This window comes from Hydra viridissima, unplaced genomic scaffold (assembly GCF_058129835.1).
Source record: "Hydra viridissima isolate aposymbiotic clone 2 unplaced genomic scaffold, HvirCarnegie_v1 scaffold_9, whole genome shotgun sequence".
NCBI lineage: Eukaryota > Metazoa > Cnidaria > Hydrozoa > Anthoathecata > Hydridae > Hydra > Hydra viridissima.
The window spans coordinates 6,098,486-6,115,314 of record NW_028324308.1 but is presented as its reverse complement, the minus strand read 5'-3'; the positions used below and the strand labels follow the sequence as shown (position 1 = coordinate 6,115,314).

Here is a 16,829-nt window from a genome sequence, read left to right as displayed (position 1 = left end):
ATCATATACTAATTTATGCTAACTTATGCTTATTATAATCTTAGAAAACTTACAAAGTTTTACAAAAAAAGATTTACCTATTGGTCTGGTAGCGTGAGGATACATTCCTTTTAAAACTGTAAATATCTCTTCCATCAAAGCAGCATCACTCAAAGAGTGCTTTTTTTTACAAGGCTCACCAGTTGATGTTGCCAAAAGAATGTGTTTCCCGGGAAATAATGTTTTTACTTCGAAAGTTTGCCAATGTTGAAAAGAACCTCGTTCATTATCCGGAACTATGATGTATTCTTGGTTTGTATCCCAGAATGTGTTTTTAAACCGTAGAAAAACTTTGCAATAATGACTCATTGGAACCATACTTAATGCTTCAGTTTTCCAAGCCGGTAACTCAGGAATAAATGTGATTCTTTTCGACTGCAGAACACCTGAGCTGAATGTAACCAAAACGTGTTTTGCTATAAAATCTTTTACTTTGGTGTAAACTTTGTATTTTTTGTTTTCTAAACGTTCAATTTTTGTAACTTCGTGATTTAACAAAATTTTGTCTTTAATAAATTTTGCTTCTTCCAAGACTGGGTAACTGTAACCACGAGGGTCTGTGTTCAAAAAATCTTCTCCTAAAATTTGAAGGCTTTTTATTAATCATAGAATAGAAAAGCCTTAGATAAAACCCAAATTCTCTTTTCTTTTTTATGATTTTTGAAATCAATTTGATTTTTTTTTTTTTTTTTTTTCATACTTTTATTTAGTTATTTGTATGTAATAAAGTTTTCAAGAGACCAACAACATTTAAGAGACCAACAATGAAGAAAGCTGAGCATTGGGAATACTTGGATACTTGGATACTTGGAATACTTGGATACTTGGATACTTGGAATACTTGCGAAAAAATATTCACTAAGAATTTACAAATACTCAAGTATTTGTAAATTCTAATAATAAAAACTTCCAAGATAAATATTTAGTTTTTGTTTTAGTTATATAAACCATTTAAACTATTAACGAATTACGTTACCAGAACCAGTAAATGTTGACGGAATAGCATCTATATTCTCTGGCGTAACTCCGTTTTCGAAGTCAAACATGAAATACTCGACCGCTTGTTTTAATTTTGTATCTGGGACCCAGTCAATCATTCGCATAGCTGTTCTAAGGTTCACTCCACCTAAAATCATTCATAAAGTGTTTTTTTTCAATGCCTTTGACTTTTAGCTTCGAATTATTGAAGGGCCCGCAAATTAGATTCAAATTTAAAAAAAACTCTTCAAGCAGAAATAACATAAAAAACATTCAAAAACAAATAAGTTTAAAATTTATTGCCTAAAATTTGGCCTAACAACTCAACAAAATAACTCAAAATATACAAACCACTTTGCCACTATCTCAAAGATTTAAAAAGATTAAAGTCTCACGCGCCAAGATTTTCTTAATGTTTTTTAAGGATCTTAAAAAACATTAAGAAAAAACGGTATAAAAAAAATTGTAGAAAAAACGGTTTTTTTAATAGCAGTTTTCATGTCTAAAATATTGCGAATATGGAATTTTCGTGTGATAAGATGTGTTCAAGTCCTCTCACAAAAGTTTTTGAAGAGCTCAGAGAGGAGAGAAAATTTCTTTAAGGTGAAGTTTTTTAAGGTGAATTTCTTTAAAGTGAAGTTTCGTAACTAAGTAAGCGAATTGATTTTGCTCCTCATGCGCCTTACTTTATATGTTTCCCTATTTTCATTCAAATGGCGGTGAAATAAATTATTAAATGGTTCCCTATGTTCATTGAAAACTAGATAAAATTGTTTTTTTAAAATAACGCAAACCTCTTCCTTCTTTCGATCTTTTTAGAACAATATTCTCCATTTTTGATAGTTTGCTTTTAAGTTCATTTTCCGCTGCTGATATTAATTTTTCGTCAACCTTGGTACCATTCTTCCATCTAGGATAGAGCTATATGATATAATAATGTTGCTTAGAAACCTATTTCGGTAGGTATACTTTTCCTAAAAATGAATATTACTTGTAAATGGTGTTGGAATAATTTACAGCATGAAACTTCATGTTGTATTTTTTGGCTAAAGTATAATATTCGTGAGACACGCTTTGTGCTTCATGAACCCATCCTGCTCCAAGTTCTACTTGAATATCGCCAAACGCGACGTTCTTTATTCTTCCACCTATATAGTCTTTTGCCTCAAGCACCAAAAAGTTCTGCATTTTATTTTTACCAAGTTGGATTGCAGCACCTAAAAAACGAGAAAGTTATACATTATCAATAATGTTTCACTTAGTAAAATAAATATTAGCTTTTTGATAACAGACGGTATGGATTAATGAAAATACAGAAACTTTAGCGGCGGAGCAAAAAGCTATAATTTGAATGTAAAAATGATCTCTGATCCAAGATTTTGATGTCTGATTCGAGTAACAGGAAAAAAGTCGAGTTAATGTTGGATCGCAAAGAGGTGAAGTACAAAGTGTATTTAAAATGGGGTGTTTGTATACAATATATCTGTATATATCATATACAGTTATCCCAGTATATTTAGACGTGCGCATATTTTAGTTAAAAAAATGATAGCTATTATTAATTTCTATTTGAACGGATTCCAATTTCAATCAGCTTTACTCAATTTTAATTATTATTACTGATAAAACTAGTATTAAAAAAAAAAAAAAAAAACAGAATGGTAAATTTATACTATTCAAAAGTAGTAATTAAAAGAAGACGCAATACAAATGTCTGTATTTGAAGTGACCTCCTTTATCTTTGCTCTGATGCGTTTAGGCATAGATTGGACTAACTTCATGTGATGTTCAACCAGGTTTTTAACACTTCTCTAGTAAGCTCTTTACTGATATGTTATGCGTGGCTTCCACATCTCCATCTATGACCGAATATTTCATTAGGGTTGAGATCAGGTTGAGATCTTGCACACAATGGCTGTTATAGTTTTTAGTGAACCAGCGAAAAATTGATTTTGCTGTGTGAGCATTTGCTCCGTCATATTGAAATCTCCCGAGTCGGCTATTTTCATTGAAAAGGCTCGTAGTGCTTTCTTAAGTGTTACTTTGTAGATGAATTGGTTGAATCGACCCGTGTAAATGTTGCAATATCCGGTGCCATGACAGGAAATAGATCGCTCGATTCTTGCGGATCCTCCACTTTTCTAGATCCTTGGTACACAACACTTTGTAATATACTCTTCATCTTTCAGCCGTTATCAATCACTTGTATTTTAATAAGGTTTTTAAATGGTTAAACACATCGAAACTCGTCAATGAAAGTATTTTTGACCAGTCTTCTTCATACCATTTTAACCTATTTTCACAGCACTTATGTTGCCTTGATATATCTGTGACAAACAAAAGTAGTTTTCTAAACGCTGTATACGATCTTTTTTTGTTTTGTTTTGTTTTGTTTTTTAACTCTTTTCTTATTGTCTCAGCGGTTTTTGGAAAAATAAAAGCTTTTGTCATGTCGTTTAAATTCTGCTCAATGATAATTTTAAATAAAAATTTAAAAGATTTATAAGCAATTACAAAAAATACCCAATCAAATTAATGCGTCTAAACTAAATATATCATTTTTATTAACTTTATAAACTTTACAAACTCATATCGCTATTTAAATTATGACAAGTAAACTTTGGTAATTTATGCATCATCCTTTGTAATGCTACCTTTCTTTTTTTAAATGGTCAATACGTCCAGGCACTTACTCCACAAGATTTTGTACAAATTATTCAGATATATGTTTAAGTGCTTGATAGCAAACATCTTTAACTACATTCCCCACATTCCTTGAGCTGTCCTTTGACCAACCAAAAGTTCTCGATCAGGAAAATTGGAAGGTCAACTTATAATTTAAAAGTTTTTTCTCGCACTGAAAGATGTGCACATTTGTAACTGGCAAAGAAATGAATAACACAGTTCTTCAAATATAAGTTCACAAACGCGTACGCACCATCCGCTAAAGCAAGATTTTTTTTGTTTGTTTTAATTTTCCTTAAAATTAAATGTGAGAAAAAAAATTAGTTTGAATTTGTTTGTTTAAAAAAATGTTAATAAAAAATAATAAGAAATAACGAACAAACTAAATTAGAATTTTGATAAAAATCTTATTTTCTAAAGTTTATTAAGAGAGAACTTTTTAGGTGTTTAAAACAGCAAAGTTATTGGTGTGACAAATTTATATTCAAAACAAATTTTTAATTTTGTTAAAAAATAATTTCAACAGATTTAATCTCTAGCAACTCTATCCATTATTCGTTATTATTGTTGTTAATCGTTATTAACGGAAAACAAAACGCCAATGCTTAGCCTTAAACACTTGAGTAGAGTTGATTCGGAAACATGTGCCAAGACTAAAGGTCATAGATTAGGATGAAACAATAAAGGACACTTAAAACATTTAAATAGCTTGGACGGAGCTAAACTTGTTCTTAAGAAATAAAACAGAAAGTTATGAATATAAAAAACAAGTTGTTTTTTAAATATAGAATTCAAAGTTCAATGTAGTCCAGGAACAATTTCCGAAATTTAGTCTGGAAAAAGTTCATTTATCCAGCCTTCATAACTCTGTAAATCTTACTATTTTCTAATAAAAGTGAAAAATATTACCAAAAAATACCTAAACCAGCAAAACCAGCTCCCAAAACAAGTACGTCATATTCTTGTGAAAACACGCATGAGATCAAAAGAGCAAAAATCATTAGGAAGATTGCCGCCATTTTGTTTTAAATGTGCTTTACTATAAATATGCAGCTGGACTTTTCTGTCTTGCAACAACTTTCTTTATCAAAGTAAATAAAGTTTTTATAAAGTAAAAAGAGTACAAACCTAAAAGTTTAAAATATAAAATTATACATAATATACATTGTAACCAAAAAGACGGAAATGAAAAATAAATATTTTAAAAGTTATCAAATACAAGTAATACCATTAAGGTTTGCAATAAAATTAGTTACCATTTTATATACTGGGGAAATTTCTACGTTCGATATCATTTATAAACAGACTCCAGTGTTTACAACAGCTGATGTAAAGATTAGTTGACATTATTCATTCAGCTGAAATAATACAATGCTGTGAGTGAAAGGAAACCTTACTTACGTGGTGAAGGAAAAAACGGGTTAAACTGCAAAAGTACAATTTTAATAAACCTGTGCTCCCAAATGATGATATAGTTTTCACCTTTTATGAATTTATATAAAGTATCCTAATAATCAATTCATTTTTGTTGACATCACTCATTTTTACAACTGCAGAAAACAAATTTTTAAAATAAGTGCAATTTTTTACAAATAAAAATGATTTAGGGTATTAATGGGGTATTGTATGGTTTGTTATCCATGGCTATATTTTCAATCTCATGATTTCGCGATTTTATTTATCCCAGGGATCAGCCCAGGGATTTATAAATTCCGGTTCTTGAAAAATATTAACATTAATTAATATTTTTCAAGAACCTGTATTTATAAATCCTTGGGCTTGATAAATTTTAATATTTGATAATAACATTTTTACAAAATTAATAAAATGACACATTCTTGCTAGGTTTGTAAAAACTGTTAATATCAAATAGTTAACTAGTTTTACAGATTTTATATAGATACGCAGCTATTTCTTATTTTTCTTTAATTTGCTTTGAGTTTTAGCAAAAATCCGGCAGAAAAAGCGCGTTCAAACTCTACACTGCCAGATTAAAAAATCATCCACATTTGCAAAAAGTTACCCAAGATTTTTTAATTTGAAAAATGTTTACGACAATTTTTTTTTTACTGTTTTCATTCCAAATATTCAAGTTTTAACTGAAAAAATTCAAATAAATAAAATTATAAAATAAAAAAAACTAAGAAAGCTATAAAATGTATTTTCTTTTAACCTTAAAAAAAGTCCAATTTTGGGATTAAGCCCTCAACCTGGGATTTAGCCCTCAACCCGGGATTAAGCCCTCAACCCCCCCCCCCCCCCGGGTTGAGGGCTTAATCCCGGGTTAATTCCATCCTTACTCTAAAGTCAGTTTAATGATACTTTAATAGTGACGAGTGGATTATATAATCTATGTTCAAGTGTTGGTCCTCAACACAAAAATCAAACACAACAATATATTGCAATAATATATATATTTATATTATAGTTATTTAACAACTAGGAATACATTATATATTTTTCAGATTTGTCTTTTTTGATTTTTACTGCAGTGTGATTTATACCAATTTAATTTGGGAGCTTTTCCTAGATCTAACAGTTCTAGATGGAAAATTCTAACTATGCGTGTCTTTTTCCTACATAAGAATACACTTTATTGCTATGTGCGTTATTTCTCCACAAAATAAAATTTATAACCAAAGACTATTTCGAAATTTATGTGAATACTTTGAACATGTCTTAGTTATAAACAGGTGTATCTGTTTCCTTAGAGTGACGTGCTGAATATCACGAATTTAAGATTCAGAAAATAAGTTGTTTAAAATAACTCTAATTTAAAATTATTTTTATATTTACACATACAAATTTACAGGATTTCAGACAACTGCGATGCCTCGTAAAGCTTATGTTATTTTGTTTCCAGACATTTCGCAGAGCTGCTATTCGTATAAAGCAGATTTAGTTCGATTAAAATAAATTTTAACTAACAATTTTACGTATGTTTGCAAACATGTCACACCATAAACCTGACTGTTTTAAACCCATAAAGAGTTCTATTTTAACAAACCTCAGAAAATTAGATTTATTTTAAATAATTTATACAATTATTTTATTTTAATCGTTACTAATCGTAAAAAATCGAAAAACCAAAGTCCGGTGCTTAGATTTGAAAAGCTCGTAGCTAAAATAAAATTTCCATGAAAACTTTTATTTTAAAAATTTGTAATTGGATATGAAAAAACATTAGGACCAATATATATATATATATATATATATATATATATATATATATATATATATATATATATATATATATATATATATATATATATATATATATATATATATATATATATATGTATATTGCAAGATAACCTCTGTTAACAACAAAATAGTGCACTTGCTGAAAGAAATACAAATTTACTCTCTCACTACTATACAAGAAAAGTATTTAATTTTGGCAGAGGAGATGCTGATTAAGAATTGCATAAAATTATAGGCCTCAAAATCAATGCAAAGTTTTCTAATATGAAGTTGAAACTAGAAAAATATACAACAAATTACTAACATTTTCTATATTTAGTAATGATTAACTTTGCATAAAATTTACCTAACATTAATTTGCGTGATAATAATTAAATAATATCTATTGAGTTTAATTATTATCACGCAAATATGTTTTGCAAAGCTGGATACTTAATTTGCTGTTTGACATATTTTTTAAAAAGTTTTATAAAATAACTTATAAAATTCTTTTATTGATTGCAAACTGTAATAGACTGTAAAAAAAACTAATATATATTAAATATGTCAAAAACTATTGGTTTTAAATATTTCAAGTTAATACCCCATGAAAATTTTATCTTTGTTTTGCGTGTTATATAAAAAACAAAGTTTTAAACTTTACTGGAATGAATTTTGGCATTTTTACGAAATCAAAACTTTAAAATTACTTTTTATCGTAAAAACCAGGCTGCCAATGTTTGCTTTTGAAAAAAAATAACCGTGAAGTTAATTTACTCAAGATAGCGAATATTTGAGATTTATTGTATATTTTTCTACTTTCAACTTTAGATTAGAGCACTTTGTATTGACTTTAAGGGCCTATGTCTTTGTACGATTCTTAATCAGCAAAAAATGCTCATGGTCAACTGTAAAAAAAAAAAAAAATTGGAAGGGGAAGAAGAAAGTTTGCGCCGAGTTCCTTGAACATAAATCAAATCACGCTTAGGGTAAGTTTAAGGTAAGTAAAAGTTTTATTCTTTTTATTTGCTCAAAAGTATCAACTGTTCTAATATTACTTAGATGAGAACACCATTCGAGAATTCGCCACCATGAAATTACATTAAATCAATATTCATGTTTTGTTAAGTTAGTAATCCTGGTAGGTACTGGTATGCTGTACTCGTATGCTGTATTCGTATGCTGTGGTGCGGTTTTTTTTAATGATTGTTTTGATTTTTTATCATTAATTTCAGCATACTTAGTTAAATGTACCTAATTATTCATCACGCTGTATCAACATCATTACTGCTTTAAATTCCCACGGAGAGTTGTTTGTACCGCTATCTTTGAACAAAAGTATGGATGGAGGGTTTTTATAAACACACATGGGATTGTTGTAGTTCCCAAAAAGCCTGCTATTTGCTTTTTAATGCCGATTTAAATGTCATGAATATTTTCATGAAAATTTCAGACAAGAAACTCATAATGGATATGATAGCCTGGCTGACTACAGCCGAAAGAAGGGTTTTATAACCATTACAACCATTTTTAACCATTTTATGAGAAAGTTCTAAACCAGCTTTTTTTACAGATCCAAGTATTTACTGAGGCACATGAAGAAGCTACTATCTTCAATTACAAAACAAGCACATACCTGCAAATAAAACCCCTGTTTGTCAAAGTAACATAATAAAGAATCATGTTTCTCTTTATTCTAAAATTAACAAAGCAACAGAAACAATACTTAAATCTAACCATAACTAAAATGAACACTTTAAAAAGAAAGAAACACATTAAACATGGAGAAATTAAATGATAAAGTCTTACATCAGAGAACGAAATGTATGAACACTTGAAACAGTAGAAACACTTTAAACATGGAGAAAGTAAATGATAAAGTCTTATATCAGAGAGCGAATATACCGAAGTCTGAATTATAAAGAAGATTATTGATGAGAAGTTGGATCAAAAGTCTTTGATACCTCAAAAAGACCAGTGCACGTTATGTTCAAACTATGACAAAGCTCCTACAAACATCCAGTTATCTCTTTTTGAATAACAGGAGAATAAAATTGATCAAAAAGAAGATTTGTTTAAATAATTTATTTGCGTAAAAATACTTTAATGCGTATTAATTATAGTAACTATTATTATAGGTAATACGCATTAAATTATTTTAATGCAAATACCGTATATACTCGCTATAAGTCGAAAAATTTTGGACGAAATATTTATTCTAAAACAGCAATTCGACTTATATGCGGGTCAGAAAAAAAAGCAAATTTATTCCTAGAAGTTTTTTTTCGTATTTCTTATTTTTTGATTAAAAAATGTTTCATTCAAATTCCCACTTTTTGATTAAAAAATGTTTCATTCAAATTCCCACTTATACACGGATTGACTTATACGCGAGTATATACGGTAAGTTATTTGCGTAATAATGATAATAATAATTATTATCATTATAGGTAATACGCATGAAAATACCTACTGGAGATATGCAACACAGAACCAAATAAGTTTTTTTCTCCAATATAAAATCAAGTGACTTTGGTTCTCGTTTGAAAATTCTCAGTTAGAAATAATTCAGTCTTGCAATATGAAATTATTAATAAATACATTCACTGCCACTCGCTAATGTGACTATAAGTAGAATATTATTATAGATATTTATAATTAGCCTTTTTTCAAATTAATAACTCATTTTTTAAAAAAAATGTTGGTTGGTTCCCTATTGCATAACGGGGTCCAATTAACTGCTTCTAGTACCTTTTAAATATATCAGATTCCAGAAATAGACGAATTAAAATAGTTGCAGGTAAAATGTTTATGGAAACAAAAAATGGAATTTTCCACGCATGAAGAAAAAAATCAAAGTAAACAAAATTACTTATTCAAAAACAATACCTAAAGAAAACTAAAATAATATTTTGATACAAAAGATAAAAATGATATTTGATTTATCCAAGAAGACCTTTATAAATTGCAGCTAATACTGACTTAACTCGAATAATTTTCATCTATTGCATCACTTTTAACAAATCATCCATTAAAAAGGATGATTTTTTAAAAAGTAAAGAAAAACCGATTTTTTAAAATGATGTACAAATTAAAGATTACTACTAGAGATGGGAATCGAACCCTTTTTTTAAAGTTCGGGTCCGGTTCGGTTCGGTTATATCTAATGTTCGAGTTCGGTTCAGTTCGGTCTTAAGCACAGTTCGGGTTCGGTTCGGTTCGGTATCAACACAACTGTTTTTTTATTAGTTACAAAGCTTTACATCCACAATTACATCCAATTTTTTTTGTTTTTTATTTATGGAAACACAACTTATCAAAAAAGCAAAATTAGTAATATATATTTGGTCTATAAGCATAGTTCACATATAAAAATTTACATAGTTCACATATAAAAATTTTTCTACTTCTCTTAATGTCTGCACATAAACAATGACACCAAGATCTGCATTTTTGACAACAAATCCATGGTTCTTTAGAGCAAGACAGCGAATAAAGTTCATAACGATACAAAAATGCTGCATCAGATTCGAAATTCTTTTTATTATTACTTCTTTTAATCTCCTCACTGCAGTATTTTTCTTCAACAGTCGTCTTTCTTTTTGTTTTTCTAACTAATTTTTCCTTTTCTTTGTTATCTTTTTCATTTGCCTTATCTTTTAATTCTTGAATGTTCGGTGTGATATTCAGAGGTCCAGTTTTTCCAAGTTTTCGTGCCTTTTTCAATTCGATTTTAGGGGTTGCTAAAGGCACCGGACACAACTTTTATATACTTGATTTAATCCTTTCGTTGAAACAGAAAATCCGATGCATATGGAAGCTTCTGATGGGGGAGATCTCATTTCCAAATGTGTTGGTTTCTCAAACTCTCGTATTTCATCTTTGTTCTTAGCCTGATCACCTTTTTAAGAGCATAAAAATTTATTTCAGGGATTTTTTTCAATTCATTTTGCAGGCTTTCCTATGATGGCAAATCCTATGATGGCAACTCCTCGGTATGCCATCATAGGAAAGAGTCACCATATTTATTAAAACAAGCTGTGTCTACCTTATTCTACACATTGCATTAAAATAAGTATTCTAATAAATGCACAAAGCCTGCAGATGAAATGCATGAAAATTTTACTTTTGTATGATGTATAATAAAATCGTAATCCTAAATATATGAGGTCATTAAAACTACAACACCACATGCGAAAATTTATGTTTGTTGATTACAAATGCATTATTTATGACAGAGAGACGAATTTTTATCAAAAGTAATGAATTGCTAATATACACATGTTGGTCTAATCACTTACGCACCAAAACTAATATTTTTGGAAATATGACCAGTATGCCATCATAGGCGCTATGCCATCATAGGCACCTTTCCCCTATATATTTTTAACAATAATTTATATCCGATATAATCTACAAAAAATCTTCGTCCAGTATAGAAAAGTTGTAACTGATCTTGCTCCATTACAATACATAGGTTGATTTAAAGTTCAACTTTTTAAATAAATTTTTGAATAAAAATAGTTGCTCTATGATAGTGCTCTAAAGAGAAATATTAAACTAAAATTAAAATTCAATATTTCTCTATAGACCATATAGTTTCTCTATAGAGCATGCCCTTTGTAGGTATCATTAGATAATTTAAGTGTTTAAATACTAAATAGCACGGAGTGTTTACAAACAAAAATACACGGTGTATAATGATCATAGCAGCCGAGAGAAATTTCGGGCCCCGGGGAAGTTCTCTTAAGGGGCCCGAAATTTCTCTCGGCTCATTATGATCAATTACATACTCAGGACCAAAAGAAGCGTGCTCTGGTCATTGAAAGTGAAAAATAAAAGTTAATTAAATCTTTTAAAAGTCAGAACTATGTAAGTATTTTAAAAATTACTTTAAAAAATTGTTTGTGCGCACGCGGGGCCCCGGGAATCTTTCCCGTCCACCCCACCCCCCCTCCTCTCGGCGGCCATGACAATAATTAGACTACAGAGGAAACGCTTGTAAAAGAAAAAGCTCGATTGTGAAAAAAATAAAAGATGTTCACTTCACTGACCAATTTTATCACTAGTTATCTTTTACTCATTGTTAAACTATTTCACAGTCAATTATCTTCCAATCATAAAAGAGATTCTAACTTGCTTGATAATGATCAAAACTACATGCGTAAATTATATGCTATTAAATTTAACTTCCGCTGAATATAAAAAATGAAATATCGCATGAAGGATTTACATATCTATCAGGTAATTATCGTGAATATTACAAAGATATTAATAATATATAAACGTTAGTTTTACATTATAATTATTAGATTTCATAAAAATTAGATTCAGATATTACGCGAGGTTAGAATTATTTTGTTCTGTCTCCTATTTTAAAAGTTGGGAGAAAATGAGTTATTAATTTTAGTAAGCAATGATTGCTTTTAAAGCTAAAATTTGAAATAATTTTTACTTTAAGAAAAAAATCAAAATCCTTCTCCCAACTTTTAAACTTGGAGCAAAATAATTCTAACCTCACGATTAATGTAAAAATAAGAGATAAAAACTTGAGAAAGTATTTAAATTAATCACACAGATAAGCGTTTAATTAAAGTCGTGCAACTATTCAATACTTTATGTTAAAATATACTTTTACAACAAATTCGACAAGTCGGGTTAAACAAGTCCGTTTACACACTCGGTCCTGTCAACAAAATTGTCAATTATTCGACTGTCGACTGTCAATGCGTTCTGCAATACTCAAAGAATGACTTGTTTTCTCATTATTGTTATCATTTTTATTATTTTTACTGTCGCCATCATCTTCATCATTATCATCATCATTATCATCATCGTCATCGTCATCATCATCATCATCATCATCATCATCATCATCATCATCATCATCATCATCATCATCATCATCATCATCATCATCATCATCATCATCATCATCATCATCATCATCATCATCATCATCATCATCATCATCATCATCATTATCACCACCATTATTATTATTATTATTATTATTATTATTATTATTATTATTATTATTATTATTATTATTATTATTATTATTATTATTATTATTATTATTATTATTATTATTATTATTATTATTGTTATTATTATTATTATCATTATTCCTGTTATTATTATTGTTATTATTATTATTGTTATTATTATTATTACTATTATTGTTATTAACAATAAAAATAATGTTTTTAAAAAAATTTTTCGTCTTTATGATGACAGTAAAGTTGTATGATAAACTTAGTTAATTCAAGCGCAAAATATTTTAGTATATAAGTCAACTCATTGATAAAAGATTTTGATTGTTTTATTTATTAAGTAGATTAATTGATTGTTTATAGAGGTTGCAGCTTTTAATTAATTAGAGACACCGATACATATATATGAGTACACCGACACACAGGATATGCCTTACTTGTGATCCTACATGTGTTAGGTACGGAAGATTATTTCATAACATTTCTACATCTTTTTTGTGCTAGCGACATTTTTTGATGAATCTCCTTATATGGATATGAATTATATAGCACAAATTTTTCAACAAAATATTTCTTTATTTTTTAATATATAATATTTTAACATCAATATTTTTCAAAAACAATGGCTAGGAGACAGCGTATCTTCTTAAAATTTCCGAAAATTGTTTCTGCATTAATTTTTTTCTGACCTGATGAGTCTGATCTTCTACTTATATTCTTGATGCGTTTATCGCCAGTATTTATTAATGACCTTGTCTGCATAAAACTCAGTAAACAAAACTTTGTTTTAGTGTAAATGTAGTTTATTTTTGCTGTAAATTGTAATACTTGAATAGGGAAATTAAAAAAACTCACATAAAAATAAAATTACTTTTAACGAAACCTGTAAAAAAAGTACAAGATATACCGACATGGCGCCGCCAATTATATTAAATAACTCGTATTTATTTACGGTAGCGATAACTTTCACAGGGTAAAAAGCATTTCTTTTTAATCGCAATATGAAATAAATACGTAATTTGCCATTATGGAAAAAACGCAACTTTAAAACATCTTAACCGATTATACAGTTTTGAAAAAAAATAGCATGTGCAGAGCTTTGACGATTGTTTTGAACAATTCAATAACCACTCGCTAAATAGTAATGCAGAATGCCTACCATAAGTGGATCAGCGGTCTGTCTTGATGGTTACAATTCAATAAATACATCGCAAGTTGTCATTATAATCTAAAGTTGTTCTTCTTAATACAACAAACTAAAGCATTTTATTTCCTGCAGAGGATATTCTATACCTTCCTTACCAAAAACTGCAAAGGTGAAATCATCTATTTTTCAAATCACAGGTAAGCACTTTACCACACTAATAATGTAAGAGACAAATAAAACCTCTTAAGCCTCGCAGTGCTTAACAACTCGTTAAGAACTCATGAAAAAAGAAAAAAAAAGTTGTCTATTTTTAGCGACAGCTGGTACATGTTGTTTGTTAAGCATCGTGTTAATCGCTAATATGTGTTCAAGTTGTCGCATTGCATATACGATAAATGTGTTATGATAATATTCATTATGCTTTGCGATTTTGCTAAAGTATGGTAGATATTCAAAAATTATATTAAGCTAAATTTCTTTATTTTTGAACCTTTTTGCTTGAGAATAGTCATAATGAGCATCTAGTCAATTTCTTGTGACAAGTTAGGTTTCAGGGCAGCATATGAAGCAGGCAAATCCCGGTTTGATTCGCATTTTGAGATCAGATTAAAGTACTATTGAAGACGAGATCATTGGTCTAGTTTTCTTGTTATATATGATAATTAAGAAAGAGATAGCCTGATCGATCTCGCGAAATTTCAGCAAATCATCCCTAACCCTGATAGCAAGGCTAGCCTACTTCTTATACCCACCCTCGGACATTTTTACCAAGATTATTTAGCTAATATCTCGTTAAAGATGTTTTTATTTAACTAATTAAAATGAAACTAATATACTTTATTGCATTTCAAACTCTTGGTGATAGGGAATAAAGTGGTGGAAAAGAGCGCAGCGTTTGATGGGAAATATGCGGGAAAAACACCATTATGTAAACAATATGTAAATATGATTAAAAAAAATAGTTAAGCATTACTTCAAAAAGATTATTTTTATCAACTATTTTAAGAATGTTTTCGTGCCAAAACTTAAAAGATTCAAAAAAGTTAATTAAAAAATCTTTATATTTTCTTTTATTTTTACTTTTTTATATAAAAATTTTTCAAAGGTTTCAACTGCATTTGTCCACACGACTTTATTGGTGGTAGTCTAAAGTCTGGTCAGCCAGAAGACTGTTTTTTTCTTAATAATATCATGCTTATTCGCATAATTTATGATTCTAAGATCTTCAATTTAGAAAAGCAGCTTTTGTAAAAGTAAATCCAGCAATAAAATATTATTACTGGATTTACTTTTCACAAAAGATTCGAAAGCTTTCAATAGATTTTTTCAAATTTTAGTAATTATGGGAATTTAAATGAAATGAGGAATAATTTTCTACTTTTATTTTTTAACTTTTAGTAGGTTTTATTACAATGACTTGGCCCTATAATTCAATACCGCCTTATCACCTTTCTCATCACGCTCCTAATGGATATCCAGGGCATTTTCCTCTGAATTACTATGGTAGGAACGAAATTTTAAACCTGCTGTTGTAAGCTAACTATCCTACGTTTGCTGCAGGATTATTTTACGAACTACTTTTCCACTTTTTTTTTGTAAGGTTTTCCAAGAAAACAGCGACGCGAGAGAACCACGTTTACAAAAAGTCAGTTAGAAATACTTGATAACTTGTTCAGAGAGACGAAATATCCAGACGTGTTCATGCGGGAAGATGTTGCTAGAAGAATATCCCTGCCTGAATCGAGAGTGCAGGTAACAAACCATTCTCTTTTCATCTTATTAGTCTTTTCCTGTTGTTACTGTTGTTTTGGTTTCATTTGAAATGAGTTGGGCATGTTTCGGTAGCAGATTACCTTATACAATATTATTTTTACGTTAAATTTTCGTTACATTTTTGTTATATCGTGTATGCATATCGTGTATAGTATACTTTTTTTATTATAAATGATTATACCATTCTTTAATAATGTTTTTGTTAAACTTTTGTTTAAAAATAATTTCAGCTTCAATATCTATTTTCTTATTCTCATTATCTTCTTATTTTATATTACAGGTGTGGTTTAAAAATCGCCGTGCAAAACATCGCCAAAAAAGTAAAAAAGCCTCAACAGTCGTAAACGATAATGACAGCGATTCTGGCTCTGACAAGTTAGGTTCATCGCTACCAGTCAACAACAAAAGCACACATATTACAACACCAGTATCATTAGTACGACCTATGGAACCTCCAACAAAAGTTGACAGTTCGGAATACAAATCGCAATGTTCTTTTGATGCAAACCATCAAGCTATGCAATACAATTCAACCAACCAACATTCGCCTTCTACAATGTTAGGAAAATCCCCTGGTTATTCTTATTATTTTCCAACATATCAATCGTCCCATCGAGCGTATCAGAATTCATCGGAGTCTTATCTTTCGACGTACTCTACTTCACAACAGCGAACCTTTTACTCCCACTACCCACCCACTGCCAATGAGTACCAACCCTGTGGAGTTGATTTACACAACTCTCAAACGGTTGGTTCGCATTGGGGAAGTTACGGGTCCTCTGTTTGATTTTTGTGTGTTTTTATCAGAATAAAAATATTTAGGTTCGTCTTGCACACACATTCAATCGTACTTAAGCACTTACATAATCAAGTTACGATATCTAACTAAGTGAATTTCTTTCTCTTTTGAAACTTCTCAGAGAAATGTTTAGGCAAATTTGGAAAAAACGAACCCTTTAACACACGTAGTCTAACTATAATTGAGGAAAAATATTTACCGACTTATATTTGTAAATATTTACCAATTT

At 29.4% G+C, this 16,829-nt stretch overlaps 5 protein-coding genes across 8 annotated transcripts in view; 1 reads left to right on the top strand and 4 right to left on the bottom strand.

Annotated features, from left to right (window-relative positions):
* LOC145185579 (RAC-gamma serine/threonine-protein kinase-like) overlaps positions 1–16,829 on the bottom strand; it is a 385,494-nt gene that overhangs the window by 169,620 nt on the left and 199,045 nt on the right. The gene's annotated exons all lie outside the window — the stretch shown is intronic.
* Positions 1–16,829, bottom strand: part of LOC145186156 (cilia- and flagella-associated protein 65-like) — a 259,850-nt gene that overhangs the window by 43,976 nt on the left and 199,045 nt on the right. The window lies entirely within an intron of this gene.
* LOC145185156 (uncharacterized) overlaps positions 1–16,829 on the bottom strand; it is a 216,225-nt gene that overhangs the window by 360 nt on the left and 199,036 nt on the right. For both annotated transcript variants that reach the window (XM_090099102.1, XM_090099101.1), the window contains exons 2-6: positions 4,622–4,786; positions 2,009–2,234; positions 1,812–1,927; positions 1,016–1,165; positions 78–617 (exon numbers count right to left, since the gene is read on the bottom strand). In XM_090099102.1, coding sequence (XP_089955228.1) covers positions 78–617; positions 1,016–1,165; positions 1,812–1,927; positions 2,009–2,234; positions 4,622–4,721 — 1,132 coding nt within the window. In that variant the 5' untranslated portion in view covers positions 4,722–4,786. The remainder of the gene's footprint in view (positions 1–77; positions 618–1,015; positions 1,166–1,811; positions 1,928–2,008; positions 2,235–4,621; positions 4,787–16,829) is intronic.
* LOC145186157 (prohibitin-2-like) overlaps positions 1–16,829 on the bottom strand; it is a 227,685-nt gene that overhangs the window by 11,913 nt on the left and 198,943 nt on the right. The window lies entirely within an intron of this gene.
* Positions 14,134–16,696, top strand: LOC145185744 (uncharacterized). Of its 2 annotated transcripts, none has more exons than XM_090099108.1 (4): positions 14,134–14,225; positions 15,430–15,531; positions 15,629–15,780; positions 16,082–16,696. In XM_090099108.1, the coding sequence occupies exons 2-4, from the start codon at positions 15,441–15,443 to the stop codon at positions 16,586–16,588; spliced, it is 750 nt and encodes a 249-aa protein (XP_089955234.1). In that variant the 5' UTR covers positions 14,134–14,225; positions 15,430–15,440; the 3' UTR covers positions 16,589–16,696. The 2 variants fall into 2 exon arrangements, with proteins under 2 accessions (XP_089955234.1, XP_089955235.1); XM_090099109.1 differs by having other exon boundaries at positions 14,171–14,225; positions 15,427–15,531.

What these genes read in the sequence shown, in the direction of transcription:
- LOC145185744 (XM_090099108.1), top strand. Translation starts at nt 15,441, where the DNA reads ATGACTTGGCCCTATAATTCAATACCGCCTTATCACCTTTCTCATCAC. An exon ending in TTTTCCTCTGAATTACTATG is followed by an intron (nt 15,532 to 15,628) that starts GTAGGAACGAAA and finishes TTTTTTTGTAAG; the next exon opens with GTTTTCCAAGAAAACAGCGA. An exon ending in TGCCTGAATCGAGAGTGCAG is followed by an intron (nt 15,781 to 16,081) that starts GTAACAAACCAT and finishes TTTATATTACAG; the next exon opens with GTGTGGTTTAAAAATCGCCG.